Source organism: Microtus oregoni, unplaced genomic scaffold, assembly GCF_018167655.1.
Source record: "Microtus oregoni isolate MIOR12 unplaced genomic scaffold, Mior012 000047F_ref0000412, whole genome shotgun sequence".
In the NCBI taxonomy this organism is placed as follows: domain Eukaryota; kingdom Metazoa; phylum Chordata; class Mammalia; order Rodentia; family Cricetidae; genus Microtus; species Microtus oregoni.
The window spans coordinates 6434666-6450669 of NW_024543221.1; the positions used below are offsets into that span (position 1 = coordinate 6434666).

Below are 16004 nucleotides of genomic sequence, written 5' to 3' on the forward strand. Positions count from 1 at the left end.
CCTCCCTCCCCCACCTCGTGTTTTGTGGCACTAGTTTTGAACTCAAGGCCTTAAACATGCTAGCAGGGTCTCTACCACTGAGTGATGCCCTTCAAGCTGATTAAATTTCATCATTGAGACTTACGATTTTATCTTGTTTGTTTTCAATTTTGGACCAATAGAGTATTTTGACATTAGCATTATGTAAGCTCATATGGTAGACAATGTTTTTTGTTTGGTTTTGTTTTTTTTCTTCAAGACAGAGTTTCTCTGTTGCTTTGGAGGCTGTTCTAGAACTAGCTCTTGTAGACCAGGCTGGCCTCAAACTCACAGAGATCCTCCTGCCTCTGCCTCCAGAGTTCTGAGATTAAAGGTGTGTGCCCAGCTGACAATTATTTTTTTTTAAAAAGACATGAAGATTTTTGGTCAGACTTTTTTGGGACATGAATTCTATCACAGATGTTGGGGTATGACACATTATGAAGGTTCACTACTGACAATGACTGGGCACAGCTCCCACTTAGGAAGAAGAACCTGACCTCTCTGATATCTGCATCTTTTGTGAAAGTTATTTTCATATTACATTTTCTGTTATTCTCTGTATGTGGATGATTTGCCTGCATGTATATCTGTTTACCACGTTCATGCAGTGCCCTCGAAGGCCAGAAGATGGCATTAGATTTTTTGGAACTGTAATTAGAGAGGGTTGTGAGCCACCATGTGGGTGCTGGGACTTGAACCCCAGGTCCTCTGGAAGAGCAGCCAGTGTTCTTAGCTTGGCCTATCTTCAGGGCCCCCTGCCATTCTTAATGGGAATTTCATTGACAACTGGAACTTGCGTTGTTAATTTGAGCATATTATAGTACCTAGGATTTCTTTCCCATTCCTATCCCAAACAAAAACAGAATTAAGCTCTCAAACATTGCGGAGTTATATTTGTGTGAGGTTTTGTTTTACAGTCTTGTTAGTGATGTTGGGGTGGGAGCCTGAGACCTTGTACATACATCACTGTTGGCAGAGGCTGCTTGTTTGTTCCTGGCTGCCCTGACCTGAAATATTCACGCAGAAACTGTATTAATTACAACACTGCTTGGCCAGTGACGCCAGTGTATTCCTAGCAAGCTTTTACATTTTAAATTAACCCATTCCTATTATTTTATATTTTACCATGAGGCTCATGGCCTACTGGCAAGGTTCTGGCTGGCGGCTTTCTCCTCTGGTGGCTACATGGTGTCTCTGACTCCGCCCACTCTCTCTCTCTCTCTTTCAGTCTGGCTTTACTCTGTTAAGCCATTGGCCAAAAGCAGCTTCTTTATTAACCAATGGCAATAAAACATTCACAGCATACATCACCTCCTCTTTTCATGTTACAATATTACAATGAGACAGATGTTAGAACCTTACCAGTAGGCCATGACCTTGTGGTGATGCACAGATTAATAGAGATGGGTTGGTTTAAGATATAAGAGCTAGAAATACACTTAAGCTATTGGCCAAACAGTATTGCAATTAATACAGATTTCTGTGTGATTATTTTGGGAGTCTGGGTGGCCAGGAAACAAAGGAGTAGCCTCCACCAAAACTTCACGAATGATTTCCCACCAAGCGACACTACCAACTTTTGTCCTGTCCTGTTTTTCATGTTATTTAAAAAGGTTTTATTGTCTTTTGGAAAAAAACATTTCATTTCTTTGGGGTTTTGTTTGTTTGCTTTGTTTTGCTTTGCCCAGAGCAAGAGATACAGCACGTGCTGGTTATTAATTGATATGTTAGTTGTATTAGGCTGCTTACTAATTGTTAGGTGCTCAGAGTTTAAAAATATGTTCAAAAGTCAAGCAGATATTTTCTTGTATTTTTAAGACATAAAGGTAAATGAAAATGAACTGGCTTGCTGTAAACTTTGTTGCTATGCCCCCACTCACCTTCTTCTGCTGTCCTCCTGTGGTGTCAGGTGTCTTGGTTCTGTAGCCTTCTGCCGCCTTTCACCTTTAGGGTACAGAATGAGAAGTCGAACCTAACTCACAGTCATTAAGTAACTCCTGGGAAATGGCCTTTTGAGAATTTTCTCTTGCCCTGTTTGTAGATTCCAACATCCAGAATTCTGATTTTCCGTGTATATAGACTTTTCTATCTTACCTAATCTGCTATATTCTATATTCTAACACACGATGTTATCCTTGTTCTTAAAATCACTAGGAATTGCTGTAGAACTCTTTGGAAGTTTTCTGGTTTGCTCTGGGTGTCTGAAGACTGAATTGCACAGCTCCTTGGTCATTATGCTTAGAAGTAGGCCAAAAGCTGACGAGCCTGTTGTTTCTTTTCTTAATATCATGGATTGAGACAGGGTTTTCTTTTAGATGCTGGGCTAGCAGAAGGCTTCCTCTCTGGGGAAGGCAAGCTTTTGAGATGCCTAGGAGGTGCCTGTCTTTGGCCTTGTATTATGGTGTCTTTCTATGTTCTATAAACACTGCAGGCCTTCCAGTTTCTCTCCCATGCTGGAACATTTATTTCTTGAATGCTTAATGTAGTAGTTCTGACGTTCTAGCGAGTATCCTTTTCCCATTTGTTTTATAGAGTCTAAAGTTCTTTTGAGGAGTGTAATCTGAGTGGTCATCCCATGTGCTCTCTTCCTTTTGTCTCTGTTGTAGGAGTTCAGGAGAAAATGGGCATAATGAACAAAGGAGTCATTTATGCACTGTGGGACTATGAGCCCCAGAATGAAGATGAGCTGCTCATGAGAGAAGGAGATTGCATGACTGTCATCCGCAGAGAAGATGAGGACGAAATTGAGTGGTGGTGGGCACGCCTTAATGACAAGGAAGGATATGTTCCACGCAACCTGTTAGGAGTAAGTCACTCCAACACGAACCATGTTTCGTGTGTGGTAAAGTAAAGCTTTACATGAACTGTGTAGATCCAGTGCAGTTTACTGCCCTTTGTTAATAAGACATGGCACTGGGCTGGAGAGATGGCACAGCAGTTAGGAGCACTGGCTGCTCTTGCAGAGGACCCAGATTCAGTTCTCAGCCCCCACATGGCAGTTCTCAACCATCTATAAACTCTAGTTCTCAGGGACCTGATCCCTGCTCACTGCACATGTGATCATAAAATTTTTTAAACACACAAAGCTTAAATTTCTGCTGCTCTTGATTTAGACTCACGGCTACATCTACAGTACAGCTGATTATTCTTAGGAAAATATTAATTGGTTGGAAAGCTAGAGTAATGTGATTTCAAGATTTTTGCACTGGGCTCTTTCATAGGTTTAAGCCAGGTGCCATAGGTCATGTCCATATCTCCAGCACTTGGGAAACAGAAGTAGGAAAATCAAGAATAAACTCTTTGATGGACTTGGGTATTCTTCTTTGTGGCCTGTGCATACAGAGATATGTTGTGTGTATAAAAGAAAGAGAAATAGTATAGGTAGATTGAAGGTCTTGTGGATCTGCTGTTGGGAAGGACTGGGAAAGAAGGATGGAGGTGACGTATGCAGGTGTTGTGTAGGTTCCAGGCACTGGGTTCTACATCTCTGCTGATCCAGTTGGAGCATTTCTGTTCTGTTCTGGGTGGTGAGAAAGGCTAGAAAGACCTGTGAGCTTGCTGTGCACACAGTACAGGGAGTCCATGTGAGGCATCAGTTAGACAAGGTCTGTCACATAGATGCCTTTGGCAGGCTTCTCCAGCATCATACCTGCCTGCTAAGGTTCCTCTGCTTGGGTGTTCCAAGTGACTTTGGCCCAGGGACCTGGCAGATCGCCTGTCCAGTGTCCATTTTAAGTCATTTCCTGTACCTTAACTGCTGCTTTCCAGAGAGCAGCATTTGTTGTGAAGTCACCTGCTGAGCCATCTGCATGGCTCCATCATGCCTTGTCTCTCAAGTGCTGGTGTTATACTTGTTCAAACACCATGCTTAGATGAGCCCCACCTCCTCCTGTTTTTGTGGGGGAAGGGATGAGACGGTCTTGCTAAGTAGCTGAGGCTAGCTTCAAACCCTCAGTCTTTCTGTCTTCTAAGTGCTAGGTTTCCAGATGTCTCAGCTACCGAGCTCACCTGTTGTAACTTGATAACTAGTAGTGCATATTTGTGGTATGTAACGTGGCTTCTGAGGAGTTTTACAAACATTTACTGTGTGTCTTTATGCATGTGCCACAGTGTGTGAAGGTCAGAAGACAGTGGGAGTTCAGAGATTGAGCTCGGGTCACAGAGCTTGGCAGCCAGTGTCCTTACCTGCCAAACTGTCTTGCCAGCTCCTATGTTCCCAGTCCCTAATCCAACTTGAAATAACAGGTTTATATTTATAAAATGGCTAAGTCAGGCTAACATGTAAAACCTTACATAGCTATCTTCTTATTTTGTGATGAAAATAAAGTCTGTTAACCAGTTTTCAATTAATGTGCACATTTTTAGCTATAATTCCCATGTTATACAACAGAAGTCTTTGTAAGTTTAATTCCCTAGTAGCAAAATGCCCTGGTTAATGAGATGGAGGATTATTCTCAAGGGGAGGAAGTTGCTCAGAGATTGTTCTCAGAAGGTTCTGAAGTAACAGGCTGGGAGGAAGATTGTAATTCTGATCCTAAACTTAGATACTCTTGGTTCTCTGGCAGTTTCTTCTGTAGACATGTGCTTTACATATCATGTTTAAGTATCTTTTGGTATTTAGGAAAAAAGGGATTGAACAATATCAAATTTTAGCCAGGCTCAGCCATGAATCTGGGAAGTGCATTAGTAAATGTCTTCTCAATTGAAGCTAACTCTTAGATAACCACACCACCCTTTTGAAAGCTTCCTTGTCCCTGGGCGGAAGAAGGGGGAGGATTTGTGTAGTCTGATGGTTGAAATATAATGTGACCCTCACATAGCCTCTCTTTACCCTTGTTATGGAATGCACAGCCAACAGAATTCCAGATCCAGAGCATTTCACCTGGCTTTCCTATGTCTGCTGACTGAGACATTTCGTTTCTGATATACTCAGGGCCCACCCAAACTGTCTTGACCTAGTAAATAAGGTTGAAGAAGTGTGGTTTACATCTGTGGTCCCAGCACTTAGGAGACTGGGGCAAGAGGATTGTGAGGCTAGCCTGGGCTACCTTGAGAGCCCCTGCTTTTAAAAAATGGCTTTTTATCCTGTCATAAGGCATTCCAGACCTGGAGCGCCCAGCTGTTCCCTAGTGGTCACCGGCAGTTTGGCGCCCCTGGCTGCTTTGTAATTGAGTTACTGCCTGGAGTTCCATGTCCCTGCTCCTTGGTACTATTTCAACTGATGGACCCTGGTGACCTTTAGAGGTGTCTCAGCGAGTAGCCCATATGACCAATGCTGGGTGTGAGCGCTTGTGTATCAGGCAGCCAGCGTGCTTCCACAGCTCAGTGCTTTCCTGAGTGTGTCACACTCCTTCCTGCCTTTATTGAAATACTCTAGAACTTCCATACATGTGACGTTTATAAATATTTTTTAAAACTCTCTTGCAGCTATACCCAAGAATTAAACCAAGACAAAGGAGCTTGGCCTGAAACTTGAGTTACTGAAGACTTAATAAGCTAGAAGAAGTACTATGACTGTTTTAGAAAAAATTTCAAAAGACTCATAGCTTGAAAGCAATGAAGAATGTGTCCTGGGAGAAAATGAAGGATCGAAGATGTCAGCCCTAGCAGAGGACATCCGCGGCAGGAAGGGAGGTGCTGAGTCAGAGGGCAGAGGGCTCCGCATGGCACACAGATAGGCAGCAGCGATCCTGTCTTTTCCATTCATTGAGCTGTGGGAAATCAGCTTCTTGTCCTGGTTACGGTGTTTTTGGCACTGTTCTCATACCAGTCCTCTGCCAGGAAGGACCAGTGCCATGAGGCACCATCTCCAGCTGCCCGTCCCCAGCACCAGCAGGCTTTGGAAGTCCCCAGCGCTGCACACTTGTGTATTGTCAGTGAACAGTAACTATTGTATGAGTTCCTGGAGCATTTTAAGACTTATGCATATATTTGAAATACTTAAACTAAACTACACTACCTAATCTAAATTAGATTTAGAACTTGTTTTTAGGTTGAATTTGAATCTATATTTATTGTCTTTTTGTATCTTGGAAATTAGAGATTTGTTATAGATTTGCCTGTATTTGTCAAGATCATAGCTGATTTTAAAAAATGATTGTAATAAAATTAAACTTTATGTTTCTAATCCACTTACCAGTTTCCCTTTTAATTTTGTAAATATCTTTGGTGATCTGTCACAAGCCGGTGGGCTCTGTCCTGCACAGCTGAGGAATAATGAACTGCTTGATCTGACGTGTGAACTGTGTAAGAGTTCCTCACAGCCGTGTGATTGAGAAGCAGTTCTTAATTACAGAAACTCAGCTTTGTAGTTCACAAGTCTGCGTGGCTAGAATACTTTACTTTTGGGAGGGCGAGAAAGAGAGGGGGGGGGGAGAGAGAGAGAGAGAGAGAGAGAGAGAGAGAGAGAGAGAGAGAAAGAGATTCATCCACGGAGGCTGGGAGGTGTATCAGATCCCTCGGAGCTGGTGTTAAAATGTTTTGTGAACCACCTGATGTCGGTGATGGGATCTGAACTCTGGTCTGAAAGAGCAGGAAGTGCTCAACCACTGAGCTATCTCTCCAGCCCTTCGCTTTGTAATTTAAAGGAAGATCTTGGAGGCCATAGCAGACCTGCTATCTCAGCTATCTCAGCTACGTGTTTCAGTGCTCTCGTTTCTTTTCCCCTTCATAAACTTATAGACATTGATTTTTTAATTTGATTTTACTGCCAAACAAGGAGCTGTTTTAGAACCCATATTGCTTAGTGGAACTAATAGAAGATACAAATACAAAACCAGTAGTTACTTTCTCTAGACGTTTTACAGCTGAATTCTAACAAGGTAAGTATATGAAAAACAGAATGATACCATTAATTAAATATGGAGATTATGCATAGCAGGCAAAATTCTAAACCCAGTGGCCTCCCTTCCCCAGTTTGTGACTTTGGCACAGATACTAGGACTTTTCAGACTTAATTCCTTAATCAGCTAACACAATGGTGAGATCAGCTTGGATTATCCTGGTGGCTCCAGGGTAATCACATGAGCTTGAAAAGGGCAGAAGAGGAGGCAGGATCCTGAGACAGGGGTGGTCAGCCAGATTTGGGATATTTTTGAAGATGCAGGGTCATGAGCCAGAAAGTATAGAAACTAAGAAAAATCCTGGACCGAAAACCTGCAAGGAGACAAAACCCCAGGCTTGTAGCCCTGTGGACCCGAATGCATCCCACTAGGCAAGCTGATCTGTCTAGAGATGATTCCACAGCTGGTTGTAGGCTGCACTAGTGAAACTTGCTGGACCCCAGTCTGTGCGGGTGTGGGATAATGGGTATTTGTGTTAATCATTGAGATGATTCGTATGAGATGCTACTGTAGGAAATAAATAGGACGTGGGTTTTCGCACAAGGCAGCTGACCTGCGTGAGAACTGTTCTAGTTCATGTAGTGAAGCCGAAGGAGTTGAGAGAAGCCATGGACGTGCTGTAGAGCAAGCTGAAGAGTTGTGTGAGTCCAGGGAAACGTGGAAATGAGGAGAGGGAGCCCACAAGGACTGAGGCATATATTTTATTATTATTTTATTGAGCTCTACATTTTTCTCTGCTCCCCTTGCTGCCTCTCCCCTCCCCTTCAGCCCTCTCCCATGGTCCCCATCCTCCCAATTTACTCAGGAGGTCTTGCCTTTTTCTACTTCCCATGCAGATTAGATCCTGAGGCATATTCTTTAGTCTTGCCGCTTGTGTTTATTCTTATAAATTTGGCACCACCGCCAGGTGCAACACATTTCCACAGCCACTATTAGTTGCATAGAGTTGCCTAGGGACCCCACCCCAGATCAGTCTCTGTCTTGTTCCTCTGTCTTCCTGTCTTTTTGTCTCTCTCTCTCTCTCTCTCTCTCTCTCTCTCTCTCTCTCTCTCCTGTCCCCACTCCCAGACTCTCTCCTTCTCTCCCAGTAAACCTCTTGGATTTGATCTGTTGTGTGGTGTTATTTCTTGACAGCACACCTTGGCTGGCCCACCTAAGGTACCTTTCCACTGCTTTATCCTAAGAATTCTCTTTGGAGTTTTTTTTTAAAACCTGTTTTATTATTAAAATAGAGTTTCTTGGGGGTAATATTTGAAAGTATACAAACAGGTTCTTGACTCAAAAAACACAGCTTCCAAGGGAATAAGAGATAGTTCATTATAGGCCAATTTCAGTGACCAAGACCCAGGAACCATGGAGCCAGGTTTCTGCAGCTCCATGTTTCCACACAGAAGCAGTTTCATGGAGCTTTATAGAAAAAGAGCAGAGAAAGTCCTAAATCAAAGCAATTTAAAAAAGAAATCGGTGGGCACATCAGAGAGGCAGTTACAGCAAGATAAGGAATCTTTCCTATAGGTCTCATGTATCAGATGATATTCTTAGATTTTAGGTTCATAGACTCCAATTTTTATCTATTAGTCACCAGATGGAAGTCTGACAAGGTTCAGGGAGGGGCTTAAAGTTAGCTCAAGCTACGATGATGAAGCCTGGGCCTGCAACATTCCCATGTCTCCACATCCCTGCCCTGCCCTTCTAATCAGTCTCTGAAGACAGCTTCTGTCGAGGAATTCTTGCTTAGAGTGAGGCACTGGACATTAGAGCGACACTGGTTGGTATATTTTTTGTAGTCTTGTCCTTGGATTTTTATTGCATAATTGGGAGCATGCTGGAAGCAATTCTGTGTTCTGTTGCTTGCTTGCCATTGTTAAGAGTCAATGACTGCATAAAACTAATTTATCAAACGATTTAGTGTTTAACACGGGCTGCTTTTCAGTTCCCTAGATTGCTGCTGTGGTCTTTCTAGCAGCAGAATTTGCAGGTTTTTGCAAAATGAGGCAGAAGGAAGCAGCGGGCAGTGGGCCTTGTTAGAGGAGAGTGTAAACTTTGATATAATAGGCCGCGAAGTCTTGGTAGGAGGAGATGACACGTGGCTGGACTCCCAGTTGACAGAGCAACAGACAGAAGGACACTAGGGAGTGTTTCTCAGGGCAGAGGAAGTAGGAAATAGAATTAAAGGCAGCTGAGGCTGGTGGACTGGAAGGTGTTCTAGAGTTGGCATCTGGAGGTAACTGGTATTTAGCCACGTTAGAAGACAGATAGGCTGTTGATAACTAGGTGGTACCAGGTGGAGACATGATTTGGGGGGCAGCTTAGAACGATGACCCTAGGGGAAGGACAGGGCAGGGTTGGGCAGGTGTGTGACTAGAATGTCTCGCAGAGGAGCTGTGACAAACACTGCAGAGATAGATGTGTGCTCACTCCACAGAAGGGCCCATATAGGTCTGGGCTTGCAGTTCAGGGCAGAGGTTTGTGGTGAGGTATAGGTTAGGATAATTGCGATGGGGTCAAAAAGCTTGGGAGTTTATTTCTTCCCTGTAAAATGGTCACCGCCCAGTTTTTGTTTCTAGACTTTTATGTATATGATGGTTTTGCTTGCTTGAATGCCAGTGCACTACCGCATGCCATGCCTGTAGAGGTCAGAAGAGGGCAGCAGATCCCCCAGAACTGGAGCTACAGAAGCCTTGTAATAGGGTTACATCTAAGGCTGCCATGGGGTTCTGGGAACTGAAAGTGGTCTCTCCTTGCCCTTCTCCTTACAACCAAGAGTACAGTTGGCCATAGGGTCAGCCCTTGAGATTAAAATGCGGTAGGAGGGCCTGGTTGCATGGTGCCTGCCATTTGGGAGTGGCCAATTCTGCCCCCATTCTACACCTAAACTGAGATCCTCCTCTCTCAACTTACTAAGACAGGACCTCTGCCCTCACTCCTGCCCCCTCCCAGCTGGGTCTCCTAGTCTCCTATTTCAAACATTTGATCACCCTTCTCAATCCTATCCCGTCTCAGTCCCCCACCTCCACTACCTTTGGCACCTGTAGTCCTTAGACAAGCTATTTTTCTCTATCCTGAAAGCCCCAGCTCTGAACAGAGGATGCTCATACCCGGGGCCTGAGTTTGCTCCATAATCTTAGCCTTCCTGGCCCACTCTAGCTGCATTTGAGAATCCATCTACTACTTAACATGAGGCTGGAATTCCCACTGTGGAGGTGGAGGCAGGAGAATCAGGAGTTCGAGGCCAGTGTTGGCTACATAGTTCCAGATCTGTCTGGACTATATGAAGCCCTGTTATATATCACCTGCCCCTGAAAAAAAAAATCTATCCACTAAGCTTTCCATGAAAGTATAGGTAGCATTTCCTCACCAAGTCATCTTTCTTTTCCATTTTATTATTCTTCAGACATCACCAGCGACAGCCATAATCCCAGGTTCATGATTTAATAGTCAGGTTTTCTCAGCTCCCTTGCTGGCTCCTCATCCCGTGGGAGCTGGCCTAAGTGATGGAGCCAGCAATGATAGAGACTAACAAGCAGGTGAAATTAGGACTGCCCTTTCTGGTCGAATGAGCAGAACTTCTGAGTTAGAATGTTAAAACATTGTATATATAGTTCCATAGTTTAATTATAGGTAAGGTGTTTTCTCGGTATTTGAATGTTCAGAGCGGCAGATCTGTTTAAGTAGAGCCCAGCTGTAACCCTGTGTGCTCATAAACCCTCCCACGGGGGCCATTGCTTGGAAGAAAACCAAGGTGTGTGTGAGACTGCATTGGCAACTTTATTAACAGTACATTTGGAAGGAGATAAGGCAATATGTTTACAATGTTGCCAGCATTTTCCCACGATCAAGAAGCCAGCTTGTTTGTTTTGAGACCTTCTGAGCTGTCCTCGCCAGCTCTAGGCACAGTCCCTGGGTTAGTGAAGTACATAAGGTTGAGGCAGCCGACGGCGTACAGCGTGTTTGTCCTTTAACGTGATCTTCTTGCAAACGGGACACCTGGCTCTGATGCACTGCTCCAGTTGCTCAGGTGTAATGCTGTCACTACCTACTGTTTGTGAGACTCAACCGTGTAAGGCCAAATATGGTCAAGGACTTGAGTTTGAGAATGACTGGCTGTTCATGACACTGTATAAAAACTATCTTTTGTTAGAATCAAATAATGGAAGCATGCTTTCTTTTTTCCCCGATTTAGTTTTTGAGACAGGGTCTTGCTAGGTAGCCCAGGTTGGCCTCTGTCTGAGACTCCCGTTTGCAGGGGTGTGCCACCACTGCTGGCTCCTGGACGCTTTAGATGTCTCCATCAAACTACTTCAGGATACATCATCCCATCCCCCAGTTTGCTCAGAGCAAGTGGCAGTCCCTGGGCTGCTGTGGCAGATGTCACCGTTGCGTTTTAAAACTTAAAACATTTCTTTAAATATCCCCACCAAGGCCTTGTGGCCTGAGATTGCTCAGTTAGTCGTTTAGCCTCTCTGCGTTCCTTCCTAATTTAATATTGCTATGAACAGGAAAATGTGTAGAAGTAAAAAGTGTATACTATTTACAGACATAAAGCTTTCTTCGAGCTTATCAAGGGTTATACAATTCATTTGCATTTGGTTTAATGATATGCAAATCTTTGATATGTGAAAATTCATCTATCTCAGACGGTTATACTCTTCAGGTATCCATTTCAGTAAATGTTCCCATAAGTTCAAGGTCCAGATACAAAGTGTTTGGGAGTTTAGGCATTGGCTGTTTTCTTCCATTAGAAGTCTTCAGGCATGTAACTTCAGAGTACTGTAAAACTCAGCCACTGTGTGAAGAAAAGAACGAGTTACTCAGGGACCGTTGTTAAAATGAAAGGCTTTTTAGGTGGCTTTGGGTTATGCTGGAAGACGGTTGAGCCTGGAAGCATACCAGGGACTAGAACCTCGGTGCCCTAGCAGTTCATTCTACCTGACTTCCGGAGTCTAGTTGAGCAGTTTGATAATTTGTGCTGTTTGAACTGGTGGCTGTCATAGTGCTTAACATACTAAGGGTGACATTCAAATACTGTATGAACCAGCCTTTTCATACTTTCCCTCACATGTCACATCAAAGGTTTGTTTAGGGGCTGGGGTAGTGTGTACCTTGAGTTCTAGTACTAGGGAGGCAGAGTCAGACAGACTGTTGTAAATCTGAGGCTAGCCTGGTCTACACAGAGAATTTCAGGCCAGTCAGGAATTTTTTTGAGTTCCTGTCTCAGAAAAAAAAAAAAGTTTGAGGTGTGGACATCCAGAAACCACTGGCCTTAGCCTTGGTTCTATATTGGCATGACAGGAACTCTCTGACCCTAAATCGGTGTGGAATACACCAAGTCATCAGGACCTTGTCAAAATCCCCCAGAGTGATGTAACCCACAACTGAAGCTGAAAAGTCATGAAAATTACAGCATTAAGGGGAGACTTTCTGAACAAGGCTAATCCTTGGTGGCTCCTCCTAAGGGATCTTTAGGAGCCTGTGGAGGGTAAGGCTGAAAACGGAGGGTGGATAAAAGGTGTTCCTTAGGAAACAGGAAGGGGCTGGTCAGAGAAGAGAGGCCCGTATGTGTGAGCAGGGAGTGGGGGAGCCAGAGTTGGCTATCCAGCAGGAATGAGAAATCGTCTAGTTTCTAGAACCCAACTTGGCATGTTTCATGTTCCAGTTCTGTTGACTTGCCTTTAAACTGCAGGCTCAGGCTAGGGGTGTTTCCTAGGTGATCTAACAGAGACAGCTTTAAGCAACTGGTCGTTTGTAGCTGGCAAAAAGCTTGCTACTTGGATATGGGTACTTTACAGTGCACTGCACAGCAATGAGCAGTGTTTGAGGATTGGTTTAAAACAAGAGTTCAAAATTCAAGAAAAAAAAGTTGTTAGACCCCAAGCCCTGTCTTCTTGTCATTTGGCTCCTCTGTGTGACACGGGGAAGCACTGGTGGCTACCATTCCCACCTAGTCCTGCATCCTTCTGTAGTCTTCTGGAGTCACGTGGTCCTGGATTCTCTGCTGCTTTTATCTTTTTTTGCTGTGTTGGGAATTGAACCCAGGGCCTTGTGAACACTCAGCAGACTCTCTACTACCCCGCTGCTTCTGGGACTGTGAGCCTTCTAATTGTAGGATGACAAGAGGATGTCCTATGTTTTGTTTGGTGAAGCTGCCTGCCACATTGACTTAGAGCAGTGGTTCTCAACCTTCCTAACACTGCAACCCTTCAATACAGTCCCTCATGCTGTGGTGACCCCAACCATAAAATTGCTTCCTTGCTACTTTATAACTGTAATTTTGCTATTGTTATAATTATAATGTAAATAGCTGTGTTCTCCAGTGGTTTAAGTGACCCCTGTGAAAGGGTTGTTTGATCCCCAAAGGGGTTACGATCCACAGGTTGAGGACTGCAGGCTTAGACTGATCTCAGAGATGTGTGTGGATGAGTTGTAGACACATAAGTTTATTATGGCATAGATGTATGTATCATTAGTTTCATGTTAAAGAGAAGAGATAATAGAAAAAAAAAAGTATTTGTCTCAAAAAAAATACTATGAGTAGATATGGCCTCAAATGGCAGGTCTTCCCAGAGCCCAGCTAAATTCCACCCAAAGGGTCTCATTCTACAAACACATTCTCTCAAGTGCTGATCGGTTCTTTCCTCAGCCATCTGGTATACCCAAGTCACCTTAGTTTAACCTGGTGCTTACGCTCCAGTCAAAACTCATGGGGCAGGAGAGCCAGGTGTGTTTTCCTAGGGCAGGAAAATCAGCAAGTAGTTCAGAAATAGAAGATCAAAGTGCATCATGGGACTTTACAACCATTTACAGTCAGATGTGAACTTTGCAAAAGAATGTCACCCTAGGAACAGCCTGTCTGACCTATCTTCTACCAGCCTTCCCAGGAGCCGGGGTTGGTGTGAGCTGCTGACTTACAGAAATAAGGTCGAGTGCTATTGTCCCAGTGTTCTCAGGATCCAGCTCCTTGAATATCTCTGTGGAGGGAGGACAGGGGATGTGAAAACTGAGGGCATGGAAAGGCAGATTTGCAGCATTGGCCAGTTTGGCAGCTGGTTCTCACTGGATGGCACAAGCTATGACTCCTTCCTGCTTCCCCAGTTTAACAAAAGGGAAATTCATTCCCAGCTCATAGACAGACACAGTCAGCAGCCGCACCCCTGGTGACAGACAGGCTAGGCCTTAACGGAGCTAAGGGAGCAGAAAGAGCCAACGTACTGAATAGCGTTTCCAGCCGAACCAAACACCGAACAAAATTGTTAAAATCGATGGTGAGTTCGTCGTCTGCAAACCGGGCAACGATGACTTGGTGGAGTTGGCAGGGCAGCTTGAAACCTGGAGGTGAGGGAACAAAGAGCCATTGGTTGAGTGCCAGATCCCACTGCTAGCTCTGCTGAGTGCCACCCCACCATCCAGCTCTGCTCACAGGCTGTGGAACCAATGCGACACACTCTCTTCCCTTCCTTTATTTTTATATTTTTATTTATTTATTTTATTGCATGTATGTGCTTTTGTATATGTGTGACACCTGGATTCAGTGTCTGCAGAGCCCAGAAGAGGGTGTTGGATCCCCTAGAACTGAAGTTACAAGTGGTTGTGGGACACCCAATGTGGGCATTGGGAACCAAAGTCAGTCCTCTGAGAGCAAATACTCTCAACCTGCGAGCCATCTTCCCAGCTCCCCGGACTGTGTGACACTTTAAATTACACCCATAACTGCTTTCGTCCGTGGGCAGTGTGATGGTTGAACTTTGCAATGCAGCCCCTCTTTGGTTCTGAACTGTTCCACCACCCTGCTTTTTCCTAACAAGTAACGCTTTTGTCTGTTCTTCTGCAGTGGTCATGCTGTTCTGCACTGAAGACCATGGTCATCGACATGTAGCAACAACGGTGTAAGTTAGCTCTAAGGCATCTTGGAGATGAGCTTCTTCCTAGATTTACGTGGCAGACTAATAGTATTTTTTCCTTGTGAATAGAAAAGGAACTTAAGCAGGCCCATTGCTGTCTGGGCATGTAGACTGCACTTCCCAGCGTTCCTTGCAGCTGTAGGAGATCTTGTAAGTTCTGGCTAACAGTGTGTGCAAGCAGAAGTCATGGGTGTGCCTTCAAAAGCAAGAAGCTGTAGCGATCCCACCTCTACAGAACCCCAGATCCTGGGCTACATGAGACTGAATCTGTCTAAAAGAGAAACAGGGCTCACACAAAGGTGATCCCAGCACTAGGGAGGTGGAGACAGGAGTGATATGGCTGGGCAGAGAGAGGAATGTAAGGCGGGAGGAGACAGGAACTCAGATACAGTCTGAGGTTTCAGAGAGACAGAATCTCCCCTTCAGTCTGAGGATTTGGTAGAGATAAAAGATCTCTCTAGTGGCTGGCTGCTCTGCTTCTCTGATCTCTCAGCTTTCACCCCTAATATCTGACTCTGGGTTTTTACTATAAGAACAATTAGAATTCATGCTACAAGGAGTCCTTTTGGGTCTGCTGGCAGCATGTGATGGTGGTGACCTGTTGTCCCGGATCACTAAGTAGTAGACAGGAGGAGCCTGAGGTGCTAACAGCAGAAGACCCCACCCCGTCTTGTCTGCCCGAGGGAAAGATGCACAGTGTTTGGAGTCACATGCAGTCAGATTTGTCCTCAAGAACAGAGGTCTCCTCTCCGTTGGTCTTGCTAGGTTTATACCCTAGTTACTGATGTCTGTTCTGCTGAGCCAGTCAGAGTCTACCAAGTCAGCTCTGCAGGGGAAAGAGTGGGAGGAGCATGGGGAGGGACACGCACACACACACCTCACAAACACACCATATACACACACCACAAACACATCACACACACACACCATACACACAAACACACATATACCACACACACACTCAGAGCTGGCTTTATCTTCTTGCTCTGCCAGGCTGTTCCACACAAAACTTAGATTTGGGAAGACACTATGGGCAGAGCTTCCGGGACGACATTTAATTTGAGCAGTCAGTCTTTTCAAGGGGAACGAGAAGGACACGTTTGTGTGTCGTTTTAGACCAGTTCCTGCTTTATGCCACCAAACGAATTCTGGCTAGTCTAACTTTTCTGTGGAGCTGGGGTTAGGACCCAGGGTCCTGTAGGTGCTAGGCAAGAGCCCTACCTCTGAGCTGCATCTTCAGACC

General features: G+C 44.6%; 2 protein-coding genes across 3 annotated transcripts in view; one reads left to right on the forward strand and one right to left on the reverse strand.

The window, feature by feature from the left end:
- Window positions 1-6152, forward strand: part of Tp53bp2 (tumor protein p53 binding protein 2) — a 51517-nt gene extending 45365 nt beyond the window's left edge. For both annotated transcript variants that reach the window (XM_041635452.1, XM_041635453.1), the window contains 2 exons: window positions 2628-2827; window positions 5449-6152. In XM_041635452.1, the coding sequence (XP_041491386.1) occupies window positions 2628-2827; window positions 5449-5490 (242 nt within the window). In that variant the 3' untranslated portion in view covers window positions 5491-6152. The remainder of the gene's footprint in view (window positions 1-2627; window positions 2828-5448) is intronic.
- Window positions 6153-10277: 4125 nt separating this feature from the next.
- Capn2 (calpain 2) overlaps window positions 10278-16004 on the reverse strand; it is a 51156-nt gene continuing 45429 nt past the window's right edge. The window contains exons 19-21 of the mRNA XM_041635380.1: window positions 14073-14189; window positions 13773-13831; window positions 10278-11649 (exon numbers count right to left, since the gene is read on the reverse strand). Of these exons, the coding sequence (XP_041491314.1) occupies window positions 11626-11649; window positions 13773-13831; window positions 14073-14189 (200 nt within the window). The 3' untranslated portion in view covers window positions 10278-11625. The remainder of the gene's footprint in view (window positions 11650-13772; window positions 13832-14072; window positions 14190-16004) is intronic.